Source organism: Rhinoraja longicauda, chromosome 15, assembly GCF_053455715.1.
Source record: "Rhinoraja longicauda isolate Sanriku21f chromosome 15, sRhiLon1.1, whole genome shotgun sequence".
NCBI classification, from domain to species: Eukaryota; Metazoa; Chordata; class Chondrichthyes; order Rajiformes; family Arhynchobatidae; genus Rhinoraja; species Rhinoraja longicauda.
Genome location: NC_135967.1, coordinates 29,382,014 through 29,398,712, shown reverse-complemented (window position 1 = coordinate 29,398,712; position 16,699 = coordinate 29,382,014). Strand labels below are relative to the sequence as shown.

Here is a 16,699-nt window from a genome sequence, read left to right as displayed (position 1 = left end):
CTCTCTAATAAGCAAACTTCTAGGTATTGGAGGAGCTGGTTAATTAGAACTCTACAGCATTGGGATATCCAAAATCCATTAAAAACTCTGTACACTTGCAGAAAGACTTCTCTACTTTTGTACCCCATCCCTCTTGCAAAAAAAGAACATCACTGTCTGCCTTCCCATTTATTTACTGGACCCACCCTGTGCATTGTGTTTCATTTGTGAAGGCATGCCATATCCCTCTGCATTGCTGCACTTTGTGGACTTGCTCTATTTGAGCAATATTTTGTTTTTCCACGATTCTCAACATAATAACACATCAAGTTTTTTTTGGCATCTACAATAGTGCAACAAACCCTCAATAATCAATTTTCTGTTCAGGTGTTGGGATTAAGTTTTGTAGTGAGACTTGAAAGTTCAATCATGCATTCAGGACCAAGACTAATTCCACTACATGTAGTTGACAGTAATTATGTGTGTGGGGTGGAACTTTACAAAAATAATGGTCATTTGTGAAAAAAATGGCAGAAGATGCAATTCCATTCTCTTATTTCTTATCTGGTGCCATGCGATGCCATGCAAGGCAGAAATGATGTCCTTTTCAAAACTGTTAACTACTTCTGATTATGACAATAATGGTCCAAGCTCCAGCTTCCCTTTGCCTGGAAGCGTCTCCCAGTGGACCATGTGGGCAATGTGCACATAAGGAAGAAATGAAAATGGAACCGAAGGCTCAATTTTTAAATTCCCACAGGAAAATATTTAACTTGATTAAACTCTGTTGGGAAGTAAGAGGTGTCAGTCCTGAAATCCTATCACACCGTAAGGAAGTGCATCTCACTTAAACTGAAGGAAGGAAAATACAGGCAATCCAAAACAAAACCCGGTAAAATGTGGTTATCATCATATGACATTTGTATTTCATATTTAGGTTATGCAATCCATTGTTCATTAATCAGAAACTTTATTGTAATGGAAATATATAATCAGTTAAGTATCTATTTATATTACATATCTTGTGAATACAAGCTTTGCAAAAGAAGCACTGCAAGAGATAACATACACCATTTTACATTAGGTCTGTAAAGTACCCTGCTATTCTCCCACAGCAAGCCCGCCCACAAGTGGCATTGAATTCAATACACTTCATTTGTGGTGTGCATCTCAGCTGTGCCGCAAGAGTATTCTCAAGCACAGAGAGGGTCTCCACAAACTGCAGAGATGATTAGCTTTGTGCCAACACACAAAAGAAAGGCATTTCAACTTCACCTAATACAAAATGATCATTAATGATCTGTCCCTCCCAGGACAACAATGCAACGAGACATTTATATATTTAACCTTTCAACAGTGCCAGGCTTACAGAACAGGGAAAAGAGAAATCAGAAGCTTTGACATTTCAACAAGCAAGTCGCATCAAACCTGTGAATGCCCATGTACCATACTTCTTTATAACCTAACAAAAAAACATTTAGAAATACCATCTTTCACAGCCCGAGTATCGAATGATGACCGTAACATTTTCAATTCTTTTTATGTTGGCAAAGTAAAATGGCATCAGGTTTGTCATAATACTTAAAAGGGCTGTCCTTGATGCAGTCCAAATAAATCAAATGGGACAGGCCTCAGGTACATTAAAATTCTTTTTCTCTATGCATCAGATTCAAGTTCATAGATTCATAGAGTGATACAGCTTGCAAAAAGGCCCTTCGGCCCAACTCGTCCATGCTGACCAATTTGCCCCATTGAGTTAATTTCCTAGATAATGCCCTTACTTTGTTGATGTTCGTGGTATCTCTGTCATAATTTGCATCACACAATGTTTTATTTTGAGAAATGTGTGTAAAAAGCAGAAGTGTTAAAATATTTCCCTGGAACGCCTAGTGCTTTAAAAATAAAGTATGACCACCTGCACCCTACAGTTTGAAATTGCATATGGGAAGAATAAGCTTATATTTTAAAAAAAATAACATTGCTGCAATTGTGATGAATGCTGAAGATCACAGATGACTGGTGTCAAGATAAATTTTTTGTTCAATAACAAAATTATTCCAGAGACAGCAGAGTCAGTGCCTCAATCCTTTGTTTCTTCCTCTTACTGGTATCATTTGTCCCTGAATAAGCTAACAAAGTTCTTAAATTATTAATGTCTACAGAAAGCACAAATATTATTAACTCCTAATGGAGTTATATTAGATACAAGTTACAAACCTTACTCTGGAACATAATCTTGGAATCCAAAAATATGTTCTACATGATTGTTGAAACCAATAGAAATTTCTCATCAATTTTACACCCAAAGTTTTCATGTTTTAACAGTAAATGACTTTGTGCACAAAAGGCTACCAAGTTAAAAAGTTTGTTACAATCAACACATCACAGGCTTACCCCCATTTTATTTGATACATCTCCCCAAATATATAATTAAACAGTAGATAAATGAAATAATGTGTAAATATGAATGGTAGAAATAAAGTACAGCATTAGCAACATAAAGTGCATTTTGTTATTTATATTAGATAGAAACCATTGCACTTGTATAGCACATTGCAGCCATGGAGAAATTGAGCACTTTACACTTCAACGTTTGAAGAGTTAACCCTTGCTGTTTAGTAGAAGTGAATGCAGCTGATTCACTCATCAGAAGAGATACCACGAACATCAACAAAGTAATCAACAAATAATCCTTTCATGTTACTTTGAAGGGTAAACCTTATCCATGTTAGAACGCTCATTTAACATGTGAAGAATGAATCAACTTGGAAAAGGTTCTTTAATTTCTTAAAGGTTTTTAATGAACTGGTTGCTGTGGAGACTGTAATAAGGCTGTCACAGAAGGCAGTGGAGGCCAATTCACTGGATGAATTTAAAAGAGAGTTAGGTAGAGATCTTGGGACTAGTGGAATCAAGGGGTTTGGGGAGAAGGCAGGCACGGGTTACTGATTGTGGATGATCACAATGAATGGCGGTGCTGGTTCGTAAGGCCGAATGGCCTCCTCCTGCATCTATGTTTCTATATTTCTATGGCGATTTTAGTATTACAGATTAGAGTATCTAGATTAGAGTCCCTAGAACATCAAGTTTCTGCACTATGCCTCTCACATGAAGAAATGTTAGTTGGTATTTGCAGGTTACGTTACCTGGAAACCAAATATGAAAACATGTTCATGTAACCAGAAGTTGGTTCTTTCCTTGATTACATTGCAATGGCCACAATCTAACCTCTTGCTGGCGAACTCCCATTCGTGGGAGGACATGGTGATCAGAAAGGGCGTGAAGGAAGTTGAACAATTGATTGTATTTTAGTATCTATGTTTGTCAAGCAAGTGATTAGACTCAAGGTCATGAGCAACCTCATGACTGAAAAACAGTTACTATCTTTGTTCTTTGAAGTTAAACAGATATGTGCATCGAAACTTAAATATGATTACTTCTGGAGAAGTAATTTAAACGGACATCTATTATACATTAAGTTGTTCTTAGTGACTTTCATGCCTGAATGGACCATTTACTTTTGCTATGTCCTGTCCTGCCCATCACCATTTTCTATAGTTAAGCTGGGCGAGATAGTGTGAGCAATTATATGGTGATCCACCAGTTCTAAATTAGGAATATCAATCAAGATTATTATGTTCCAGCTTTGCACCAACTACCTTTCGCTCTCGCAGGTAAAAGGTGCTAATTATCAAGCTACTGTTGACAAATAACACAGATGTCAGTACAGCATTTTAACTGCAGTATTAAATGAAACCATTAGTAATCTAATTCACAGTGACCTTTTATACAGATAAAATGAATACACATGATTCTATGTGTATGAGTTGTTCTAAAGGGCATGAAGTTCAATCATATGTATAACTTGTACACCATATTTAACGGTCATGATTTTGATCCATTTGTAATAAAGGACAGACGCGTGGCAGGTGTCCCAGAATTCTGATAGTACTCTTTTCAGTAAAACCTTCCAAAGCTCCGATCTAATGATAATCAATGGAGTACGGTACAGCTTGAATTTCTGCACCTTTAGATCTATGGTGGGTTGAACAGCTGGAGTGTCGCTCGACACAATGCTTGCTGCATGGTGTTTTCTTGATGTCTGGAGATTTCTGATGAGTGTTGTTGCACCGATGGACAAGAACTGGCTCCTTATTTTCCGATTTACTCTTTAGCAGTCGCTGAAGTATTTGCTTATCAGACCTTTCCCTTTTAAAGTCATCCTCATAAATCTTGAGCTGGGAAAGTTAAAAAAAAGTTAGCTTTTCATTACACTTTACAATATATCCTGTTCCTCTCTATCCTTGTCCCCACTTTCTTTTTAATGTCGACACACAACTAGGTTGTACAAAGATCAACATCCTTTGCAGTAAGGGATGATCATTCATAGCAGAAACAAACATAGACAACCAGACATTTGAATGTGAAAATGCTTATCATTGCGGATTGTGGTCTTTCCCACTGAAGACAAGGCAACAATTATGCATTGGAGATAGATATTAGCAAATCAGAACGCTGCTACAGTAGTGAGAAATGAAGCTAAACGGGATGCGGTCTCATGATACCTCCACACCAACGCATTCTGTCATTACTACCCATATAACCAGTCCCAGGCAATACATTTCTTGAATAGATACATTAGCTGCAAGACCTAAAGCCATGAAATATATATTCAGAGAATACTAGGGGTGTTAGTAGGAAAATTCCTTCAAACCATGAAAATAATGAAGCATGTTATTCCAGTGTGGAATTGTGTTAAAAGTAATGTGTTTGGTTCATCCCTGAGGAGGAAGCCATTGTATTCTGTGTGGAGAAACTGTGAATGTGGTTGAAGTCAGTTGGCACAGTTGACATCAGTTAGACAAGCCACCTAAAAGGTGTGTTGAGTGGAAGCAGACAGCGTCTCAGGAACACAAAACAAAATGCCTTTATATGGAGAGATGGAAGGTAAAGGAGGGCCTGAGAATGGACCTACAAGGGAATGGGTTTCATGGCTGAGCACCTACAAGGATGTTGCACACGTCTATTGATTGTCCAGCTCAGGAATTTCTTGATTTAGTTTTGGTAGATTTATTGAATAATTTACTTGAAAGATGGCAGGGTAGTCAGTCCTGAACACGTTCATGCCATGTGAGGTTCTCAGAGGCTTCTCATCTCCTGCAGTTGTGCAAGACCTGGGCAGATTGACAGGGTGGGGAGCCTGACAATGTTGTGCAAAGGCTGCTCTTGATGCAGGGCATCTAGGTAACTAAGAGACTGCACATTTATCATGTTCCACAAGTTTGTAGCTTTGCAGATTAAGGATGTGGGGGCAGTGAGGGAATACGTTATCAATACCTGGGTAGGGAAGACCAGACAGGTAGTGCAAGAATCTTTCGAATGCTTTTCTCCCCATCCCTAACCAGTTCTGAATCTAGTTAGGAAAGATGGTGCCATGGGGTGGCAGAGCAAGAACCAAGTATATGAAGTCTGGTGACTTAGCAGCGTGGAGGAAGAGAAGAAAAAATAGTTATGATGTGGAAAATATGTCAGTGAGGCATTTTTGGGGCCATAGACACAATTTCAGGGTACATTTCTGAGGGATATGCACAGTTAATAGACAGAGGTCTTGATCCATGTTGATGCTAACAATATGGAAATGACATGGGAACAAAGGATGAGGACCTCAGGGCAAATTATACAGTCAAGAACAATACTAGTACACAGGACCTCAAATAGATTGAAATCTCTGGATTAGTTGCAGTGCCAGGCAATAATGGTCACAGAAGTAGAGGGATAGTTCACATTGGGATGGTGCTAAAAAGATAGTGTGGTTTCTCTACTCCTCTGAATAAGGTGGAAAGTCCATTGTGTGAAATTCCCAAACTGCAAAACAAGGATACATCAGAGCCACAGATTCTTTCTCTACATGGAGACACAAGGAACTGCAGATGCTGGAATCATGAGTAAAACACAAAGTGCTGGAGTAACTCAACAGATCAGGCACACCTTTGGAGGGAATGGATAGATGAGGTTTCATATCATATCATATCATATCATATCATATACATACAGCCGGAAACAGGCCTTTTCGGCCCTCCAAGTCCGTGCCGCCCAGCGATCCCTGTACATTAACACTATCCTACACCCACTAGGGACAATTTTTACATTTACCCAGCCAATTAACCTACATACCTGTACGTCTTTGGGGTGTGGGAGGAAACCGAAGATCTCGGAGAAAACCCACGCAGGTCACGGGGAGAACGTACAAACTCCTTACAGTGCAGCACCCGTAGTCAGGATCGAACCTGAGTCTCCGGCGCTGCATTCGCTGTAAAGCAGCAACTCTACCGCTGCGCTACCGTGCCGCCATGTCAGGACCCTTCAGACATTTTTTGAAAGATCCCGACCTGACACATCCCCCATCAATTTCCTTCACAGATGTTTCCTGACCCACTGAGTTATTCCAGCGCTTTGTGTTTTTCTTTCTATATATGTTCTTGCGAACAATATATACATTAAAATTGGAATTACTCAGAGTACATCCTTTGTTCCAAGAGGCAGAATTGAATATTTCTAAAATCACAGGTGAAAATGAGATTTCTTTGTTCCACTCTTCTTAATATTCACAGTAACAATTTTCTCATTGAAACATTCCCAGCTTCCCACCTATTTGACAGCTATATTATTGTGGGAGTATGGTCACATCATGGAAATGTCATTATTTTTGCCTGTGCTGCAGTGAGTTGCAATTAATGGGGAACACGCCTACTGCAAATTTGAAAGAAGCAACAACCACAGCATCTCCTCCAACACATGATTCTGTATATTATGGTCCAACGATGACATTAAAATCATGACCTATGCATGACTGCATTTCAGATAGTATACAATGACTAAAAATAAACCTACATCCTGTCCCTAGCATTCTGTTCAATGCTCTGGTTACAATGCAGAATGAAGGGCTGGATTGGTTCACAAAATGGCCATGCTTGAATGGCAATTTGCACCACCGATGTAATGAAGGCAACCTAGTTTTACTGACGGTGATTTTAATGCAGTTTGAAGTCACCCTATTTTACTGGCTGTTAAATGATTTACACAATGCCTTGACATAATAAAACAGCTAAGCACACTTAGAATGTGAGGAAAAGCAAAACTCAGTTTCTCTGCATTTGCATGAGCTCCATTTAAGTCAAAATATGAAATGGGAAATAAACTCAAAGCAGCACCATCATTGAAATATTAAATCTTTGCTTCCAATGCTCCCAATAGCCCAAAAGCAAGGCAGCTATTCATTTAAAAAATGCATTTGCACTGAGCTTTGGTATCTCCCAAGCAACCATGATCTGCATGTGGAAAGGGCATCTCACGCCTTCAGAGCACAAACTAAATGCAAGATCTGTACACTGATTGAGCAAACAGCACACAGCCTCAAGAATGCCATTTCTGAGGACAGGCTGTGGAAACAAGAGAAATCCCTTCACTGCTTTTACAATAACAGCTTAACTAGAAAAAGAAAGTGATTTTCTGTAAATCTGAAAAATAACTTGCTGCAAAAATATGGTTCAATGCCTTCCAATGTTCTTCCAATTTCATCGCAGCAAGCTTGAGAAACATGTCATATTGAAAGGGACAAGGAACGACAGACACTGGTTTACAAAGAAGGCGGATTGGTGACGTTTCGGGTTGACTAATTGTGGTGAGTGGGTTCGAGAAAGCTCCACAACAGGAAGGGCAGTGCAAACCCTGGTGAATGATAGGTGGATACGGGTGAGGGTGAATGATAGGTGGATACGGTTTTCAATAGGAAGATGGTTGGAAAAAAGAACAGATGAAAAATTTAAAGGTGTGAGTTAAGGATAGAAAAGCTGTGAATTGTGAAGCCAAAAGTATCAATGTAAGTGGAAGGGAAGAAATGGGTGTGAATCCAAGTTGGGCACGGTGAAGGGAGGGGGGTGGGTTTAATAAGTTAGTTATTTAAAAATGGAGAATTCAATGATGAATTGGAAGCTACCAAGCCGAATATGAGGTGTCGTTCCTCCAGTTTGTATATGGCCTCATTCTGGCAATGGAGGAGACCCAGGACAGAAAGGACAGTATGAGAATGGAAGTGAAGATGGTTAGCAGTGGGGAGATCCAGTAGACCGTGGCAGTCCAAGCATAAGTGTTTGGCAAAATGGTCGATGAGTTTATACTAGGAGCATTAGATGAGGTTAGCCTTATATACTCATCCCATAGCATTTCTATGCTTACAATCTATGAAAATAGAATTATCCAATTTTACGTAACTAATCCTTGTTTTGCTCCCTCCCCCCCTTCCCTGTTGCCCACCTGGGCATACCCATGTTTCCCTTTCCGCTCCATCCCACATATATTCCTATATTTGGCTTCACGATTCTCAACGCTTCTATCCTTACCTCGCACCTTTTGGCTTTATCTCTGGCCTTTATCCAACTATCTGCCTAACCAATCCCCTTTCTCCTCTATCTACCTATCACTCAATATGCTCTTTCTACCCCTCCCACCTTTTTAACCCCCCCCCCCCCCCCACCACCACAAATAGTCCAAAGGGTCCCAGCCCGAAGCATCACCTGTCCATGTTCTTCAGAGATGCTGCCTGAATCACTGAGTACTCCACTAATTTGTGCCTTTGTTTATGTTATATTAAAACATTTGTGGAAAATGAAAGAATTTTTTTTTTTGGAAAAAGCGTCTTCAACAGCCCATTAAAATCTTTTCTTCATATTCAATATCCACTTTCTAAAGCACTTACCCATTCCTCTGTATGAGTGACACTAGTGCCTAGACATTGCATCCTGTAAGCTGAAAATGAGTATTAAGCATTAAAGATGGCATTGCCATGTTTCATTCCTCTCCAGAGGTGCAGTGTCTATTTTTTTTATCCACGCAGCAAGTTGCTGTCCAGGTCAGGTGCTCAAAAGTGGCATGACAACTGTTTTATAGAGGGAAAGGTCCTCATGTGAGTTTAGGAACATGTAAGTTTGCAAAATTAGTTGGTATCCAATGTCATTTTGATGGAAATTGCAATCAGAAATAGTACCTCACTACTGGTCTTCTGTCAAATACGTACTTCCGATGTCCAAACACATTCATGATGCATCAAAAGCAATAGCCAGAATTTACTTAAGGTCTGCACCATGGAGGGTGAGTGATGATGGAGGGAATTGAAATGAGTGTAACAAACCTGTTCCTTAAGGAGGTTCATCTGCAAATACATATCTTCTGTTAATTTCTTTAGTTTTTCATTTTCAGCTTGAGTATGTTGTCGGTCTTTGCATTCTGTCTTATAGTCGGATTCAAAGAGCTTTGTCTACATTTAAAGAAATAATGAAATTCAACGTTGGATCGAATTTTATTCATTTCAGTCATTGTTAATATAAAAAGTCACAAAAAAAGAGACAATTGTCCCCTCGGGTTTGAAAGGGCCAGTAATTCTTTTTCAAAATGTTTAATGGTCTGTTTCAGGGATCATCTGCAGCGCTAGCATCAATTTCACTCAGTCAAACTAGACACCTTGGGATCGCAAGCCAACAAGATGACAAATTTCTAAAAATCTCGCAGATTTCGATCCTGAACCCCAATTTGTCCGCACTTTCCCAATGCTCCTGCATTGGAAACAGTGGGAAACTTGGTGGCAATTCCTCCCTGTAGGCTCTGCGCACTACATTGCCATCAAAGCCAATATGGTCTGAGGCTTACCAGAGACACCCAGGACCTCATCAGTCAGCCACAGTACCTGGAAGATACCTACACACCACAATTTTAGTCCCTGTTTAATCATAGATCTTGAATAGATCTTGCTGACATGGGCTTCCCTCCTGCAATCATGAATCAAGATGAACTTACATGTGAATTTACCTGCTCTGGATGAGGCCTCCAATTGCACAATCGTGTGGCCTGACCTCTTAATTCTTTTAAAAGCTTTAACATACGACAAGGTCTTACCTCTAGTGTTGTTGGCTGCATGGATTTTAAAGGTTTCTGAAAGCATCTAACATCTAAAAATGTTTTTAAATAATTTTAAAATGTTAAATTAGTGCAAAACTATTTAAGGGATTAAAAAAAGAGAAACATTTTCATGCCTTGCTTCCAGAAAGCAATTGAAAACTCACAAGGATTTGAATCCTGCACATCAGATCTAAGCATCACAGCACATCAAAATCCAAGAGCTGATTCTAAAAAGCCACGATGTATTGACAGATCAAGAACTCTATATTGTTCAGCAATGCATTTAGCAGTGGTTGCATCAGAGTCCCAGATTTGCCCTTGTTTGGGACTGCTGCCATTTATCTACAAAAGCCAGCCTTTCGTTCATAGGCATAGGACTACTTTTGGATTTGAATTATCTGTATTCAACAGCTTACACTGCTATCAGTGGCTTGTCTTGTCTAACAAGAATGCAAAGTCCATAGAGCTGTGTCTGTGCAACAGTTAGTTTCTGTTGCATGATTATTCCAAAACAAAAGAATTAACTGCTAAAGAATCAGGCAGATACAGCTGCATGTTTTTTTAAATTTAATTTTAGTATCCGGTATATGGAGTCTATAAAGAGTATAGAGTGTTTTATTGTCATAGGTCCCGAAACAAAACAGTGAAATTCTTACCTGCAGCAGCACAACAGGTATGTAAACATAGCTTTAAGATAAATGAAAGGCAAGAGTGAACAGAATTCCGATGGTAAAAGAGGTCAGATTCTTTCATTGTTATTTTCAGTTGTTTGTTCCCTAAACCAATGCTAGGCTAGAGATGGCTTATCATTTGAATAGTTTTTCAGCTGCATTTTAAGCAGAGTACCACTGCAGACTGAACAAATTGAACAGACTCCTAGAAAGGAAGAATTACACCCTACCTGACACATAAGAGCAGCCATTTGATCCAGAAGCTCTTTACACTCTTTCTGGGAGATCCCATGGGGAGATACGTGCTGGACCACACCCGGCTTTGTCAGTTTGCATTGATCTTGTTCCTTTGACTTTGCCAAGACCCGCACATGTTTTGCTGGTGAGGATGCAGCTTCCTTTTGATCTGCTTCTTGTTGTTGCGGGCCATTGGCAGCTTTTTCATCGTTTACAATTGGTCTCCAGGGCTCATCTTTCTAAACAAGGTACACACACGAGCAGTTCATACGATGTCAATAGATGTAAAGCTTAGCATTTGCTGTGCCTCATGATATTAATGGCAAATGCTACAAATTAGATTATTATTCTCCTTAATCCTCCAATTACATACTTAAGCTCAATTGTCAGAAGAGTAATATAAAAAGTTCATAAGTTTAGAAATTATAGGAGTTGAAGTAGGGCATCCGACCCGTCGAGTCCATTCTACCATTCAATCATGGCAGATCTATCTTTCCCTCTCAAGCCAATTCTCCTGCCTGCTCCCTGTAACCTTTGACACCCTTACTAATCAAGAACCTGTTAACTTCCATTTTAAAAATATCCAATGACTTGTCTTCCGCAGCCATCTGTGGCAGTGAATTCCACAGATTCACCACCGTCTTTCTAAAGAAATTCTTCCTCATCTCCTTTCTAAAGGTATATATTTTTGTTCTGAAAGGACTTAGTGAGCACAGTCAGGAGCATTGGACAGGTATTCAAGACAGCAGGGAATGAGACTGAACTGAACAATGTGTTCTGTAATAGGATCTTGTTAAGGGACATTAGCCCCGATCTGATGACGTCAGAATGGGTAGAATCCTGTTTGGATGAAATGCTCTGGTCACATTTAATGTAACTGATGTTTATCCTGAAATAAAACTGAGCATATCAAACAGCAAAATCTAAAATGCTGGAGGAACTCAACGGATCAAGCATCATCTGTGGAGTAAATGGACAGGTGATGTTTCAGGTCAGAAGCCTTCTTCAGGACCTTTCCCTCCATAGATGACCCACTGGGTTCCTTCAGCACTTTATGGGTTGCTCAAGATTCCAGCATCTGCAGTTCCTTGTGACTCTGTGACCTTCTTAATGCTTCACTCTGAACATTTGAGTATTTCTTAATGGCTATAATTAATGCCTGCAGCACTAGCTCAATAAATATTAATAAACAAATAAAATCACTCCAAGGAAAATCAAAACATGTTCGGAATTCAGAACATATATGCTATTAGTTAATCATGATTTAAAATCATGGGAAATCCCCACATCAGGCAATCAGCAGATAGTTTGAATAATAATTCTGGGAATAGGGCAACATCTGAATTGCTCTGAGTCAGTTGTTGATAAATCAGCAAACTCAGCCCTGACAAAAAGGACTGCAGTTATGATAACTAGCTGTGCATCATTATCAGCGAGTTTTGCTAAATTTCTAGCACTGGACACTGGTATGATGGATACAAAAGCAGAGGTTATAAACATCAGTTTCCTGGAGTTTCTGAATCTCAAACAAAATGAATGGGTTTGAATTGATGGTGTAATTTTCCAGCACTTAAGTCCATTACATTCAGATGTCAAAGCCCTAATCTCTGGAATTTCCCTCTAAACGTCCGAACAGGTATTAATTACTCTTCCTCTTTTAAAATGGTCTCTCTGATCATTGTTCTCATGATTTGGTGTCAATTTTTTAAAACTTCTAATGTACTGTGAAGCTTTTGGAATATTTTTAAATGTTAAAGGTGTTAAATAACCACGACTTGCTGCAAATAATCTTCCCTATAAATGCTCAAGTACTATATCAATCTTTCATTAAGTAGAATATTTGAAAATTACTTGCAAAAATTTTAGCATTGTAACATTACTAGTCTGCACTTTTATAAAACACCGATGTATATATGTACATGTATGTATACACACATACAGACACACAGAAAATAAAATGCATCATCCATCTTATTTAGAGAGATGAGCAAGATCAAAGTACGAAGGATGCTGGAAATGTTGGTTTAGTTTAGAGATACAGCATGGAAACAGGCCATTTGCCCCACCGAGTCCGCGCCAATCAGCGATCCCCATACACTAACACTCGTGCACACTTGGGACAAATTATAATATTTACCAAAGCCAATCAACTTACAAACCTGTACATCTTTGGAGTGTAGGAGGAAACCGGGGAGGACACACTCAGTACAGACAGCACCCATAGTCAAGATTGAACTTGGGTCTCCGACACTATAAGGCAGCAACTCTGCCATCGCGCTACCATGCCACACCGTGTTAAATGAAATGTTATATCAGAAAATGGTAGGAATACTCATCAGGTCAGGCTGCAGCTAAATAGACATAATGGTGCTGATTTTGTGAGCGTGCATAGCATTTGCAATAAGTGCTTTACCCTAGCAGATTATGTTGTGCTGAGTCAGTCAGATCGCAAGACAGAAATTATTGAAACATAACTCTATAATTTGACAGCAACTGTTAGAAAAGCAAGTTGGATCACAATATACTTTGTGGCATTTTTGTTGCAATTTATGATTATAAATTACTTAGTGTCATGCATCACAGACTGGCCAGGCTGATCAAGATGCCCGATCTAAACTAATCCCATTGACCTGTGTTCAGCCCTTATCCCTTATCCCTCCAAACCTTTCTCATCCATTTACCTGTCCAAATATATGAGTGGTTATTTTTACTCTCAAGATGTTGTTGCAGCCAATTCTATTACATACCTTAAGCATATAAATTCACAGGATGTTACGTTTCATCAAATCGCTTGAGCTATAATTTAGAGTTAGAGATGTTAAGAACATTAAAAATGGGATTCAATTAAATACTTTAGGAGTTGCAAGCCTGGAGGCAATGCAAAGTCTTCGTCCCTAACTTGAAGCTAAATTTTCCAGTCATCCTTTGTGCGGCTGATAAATATTGCCCAGCATGCAATTCCAGCTACCTGCAGGTTAAAGACTCACCGGGGGTGGTTGGCTTCCTTCTCTCGTGGTGCGCAATTTATTTTCTAGCTGTCTCACATATTCTTGGAGCTGTTGATTCCTTTTCATCTCTTGCACAAAGCATTGCTCATAGTACTCCCTTTTGCACTAATTTAAAAATAAACAAAAATGTGGAGTGATTAAATATGTATAATCAGCAGTGATTAACAAACAAAATGTTTTGCATCATATAAACTGACATGAGGATGGGAAGGAACCAGCAATTAATAGAAAACCAGCAATAAGAAATATTTTGAACCCTCAGGCATCTGAGTAAGAGGCGGGAATGTTACCCTGGATTAGGATGGGTAAACAGTAGGGATCTGATGTGGAATGTTCACAAAGATACAGTGTAGAACTCACTGAACAGGTTCAGGTAGAAGCAGAATACTTAATCTGCTCAAGAGGAAAGAACTTGGTCTCATGTGTTCTTTCCCCTTCTCCGAGGGTTCCCACCTTGTCGTGGTCAAGTTTTCATGCGCCCAAGATCCCGAGAACTAAACCGTCAGGAGCTATGCTCCTGGCAGAGTCACCTATGGCAGGCAGGTCGAGAGGGAGGTTCCTGACAAAGCTCAGCCCAACAAAAGGACCTCAATGATGAAACGAGCAGAAGACGGTGGCTTGTCAAATGGTGAAACACCACGACATATGAGAGGACAGAAGAAGGTTGCAGCAGGGGGAGACTCCCAATCATTGTGGAAACCATGCCATTGGAGTCAAGTCGGTCTCTGTCAAGGACTGTATGTGCATAGGTCTCCTCGCAAACAGGCATTCACCGCTGTAAATGTCTATGGCTCCAGGATTGGCCTCTTCACCCACAGAACTACAGAAAGGACCCACCGGGACGACTTTGCGTGATATGTTCTTTCTTGATTACCATTTCATCACAAGCATTCTGGTTGAAACAGGGAAACAGACTACAGCACCACAATACATAATGCCTTTGCTGTGTGCAACTGTGTCTTTAGTAACAACAAAGGCAGTGTTGTGTTAAATCAATCCAGCACAATGTTGCAATGACTTTTGGCATTCAGCACAGACTCAGCAGCATGACCTTCATCACAACACATTTGAGATAAGTAGTCTGCTATTGACTTCAGTCAAAGGGATACTTTAGAACTGCAAGATTCTCTTGGTCTGCTTGCACCACCTTTACAGTGATTGAATTAAAAGCATAACCTTTCCTTCATTTGCCAATAGACAATATAGTAAATGGAGACTTTAACAAATTAGCAATTCTGATGATAACTTTTTCAGGATATATAAACTTTAAAATGTGCTTTGAAAAAAAAGCTACTTTTTAAGCTGATAATGCTCAAATAATTTTTTTTTCAAAACTACATGATTTTCCCATTCAACTAGCCCCCCCCCCCTTCATTCACATCCAATCCCATTCTCTACCATCTATTTTTTTTAAATGTCATTCCATATAGTAACATTTGCCATTTTTTTCTTGCCAAATATTTCTTCTTTCGCCTTGTTAATAATTCCCCCCAACCTGGCATGGAGATCTCATTACAGGGAATGCCAACTATGCAGGACTTCTTGCTCTTGGTTACAATGTTTATCTATGGTATTCTGGGCTACTATTCAGGTTCAACTGGTATCCAATCCAGTGACCTCAAGAGATAGTTAGTGGTTGCTAGTTGGTGAGATTGATTTGTCCCAGAAACTGTGAAAGACAGCGAGACCCAATGCTTCACATAATTTTACTAGAAAACGATGTGTTCCAGAGTAAACTTCATTCATGAGGAACGTAGTTTGATGGCGCTGTCTGTACCTGCTCACTATCTAGTTTCTTGGAAAGTGCACATGCATGCTGATTGGTCTCAGAAACCTCCATCTGAAGTACTGTCACTCTTTGCTGAAGTTCACTGGTGTTGACTCGATAGAACTGGTCCCAGTCTTGGTTGAGTTTCATCAGCTGAAAGAAGAACGCATATGATAAGAATGGAAGAAAATAATGCTATTAGTTTGTGTTCAGTAACTTCAATTTGTCTTTACTGAATTATATGAATTACTGGAGAGAATTCCCAATCAATTGCCCATTATTGCCTTAGTAAGCAAAGAAGAGTGATTATATGAATGATACTTCACCATCAATTCAGGTCATTGATTGCACTACTTGACAGACTGTGTACTCTCAGTTCAGAAAATTCTTTCTCTGTATGTTCTATTAAATCCCCTTGACATCTTAAAACCTTGATTGTGATGCTTATCACTCTATGATGCATGAGAATTACCAGTCAATCTAACTTTTGAATATAACCATTTAAGTTCTGGTATCATTCTGGAGAATCCCCACTGCACCTTTTCAACATAAATTTAGGACACAAGTCCTGGAGTGACTCAGGACATGCAGCATTTCTGGATAGGTGATGTTTCTTAATGACTTAATTTCTTTCTCCTGCCTTAAGTAATGAAGTAACATCATAGCATTTCCAATCAAACTCTATAAAAGCCCAATCTAGAGAACTGTGGAAATTACAATGAGTAATTGAATAATTTTGCAATTCCCACTTTTATTTTCCTCCCTTGGTTATAAAATGAGGCTCTGGATTATTATTCAAAATTACATTCTTTTGTCCATTTCATTTTATTACATAATAAATCCAGTAAATTTTTCTCTGCAATTTATTTTGTCCTCTCCTCACTTTGGAATTAAACATTAAAAATATCTTGCACGGGCATATATGTTGAGTGGTCACAACCTGTATCATTACCTGCCGTAATAACCTGATGAATTTTAAACATTGTTTAAAGAACAGTTTAGAATGAAACCACAACCTAGAGCAAATGCCTTGCTATGAAGAACAATGTAAGCAACCTCTCCCAATGGCATTGAACATTAAAACA

General features: G+C 39.2%; 1 protein-coding gene across 1 annotated transcript in view; it reads right to left on the bottom strand.

The window, feature by feature from the left end:
* Positions 1-980: 980 nt before the first annotated feature.
* LOC144600606 (uncharacterized) overlaps positions 981-16,699 on the bottom strand; it is a 33,965-nt gene continuing 18,246 nt past the window's right edge. Inside the window, exons 4-8 of the mRNA XM_078412391.1 lie at positions 15,624-15,767; positions 13,826-13,951; positions 10,832-11,077; positions 9,167-9,292; positions 981-4,217 (exon numbers count right to left, since the gene is read on the bottom strand). Coding sequence (XP_078268517.1) covers positions 3,963-4,217; positions 9,167-9,292; positions 10,832-11,077; positions 13,826-13,951; positions 15,624-15,767 — 897 coding nt within the window. The 3' untranslated portion in view covers positions 981-3,962. The remainder of the gene's footprint in view (positions 4,218-9,166; positions 9,293-10,831; positions 11,078-13,825; positions 13,952-15,623; positions 15,768-16,699) is intronic.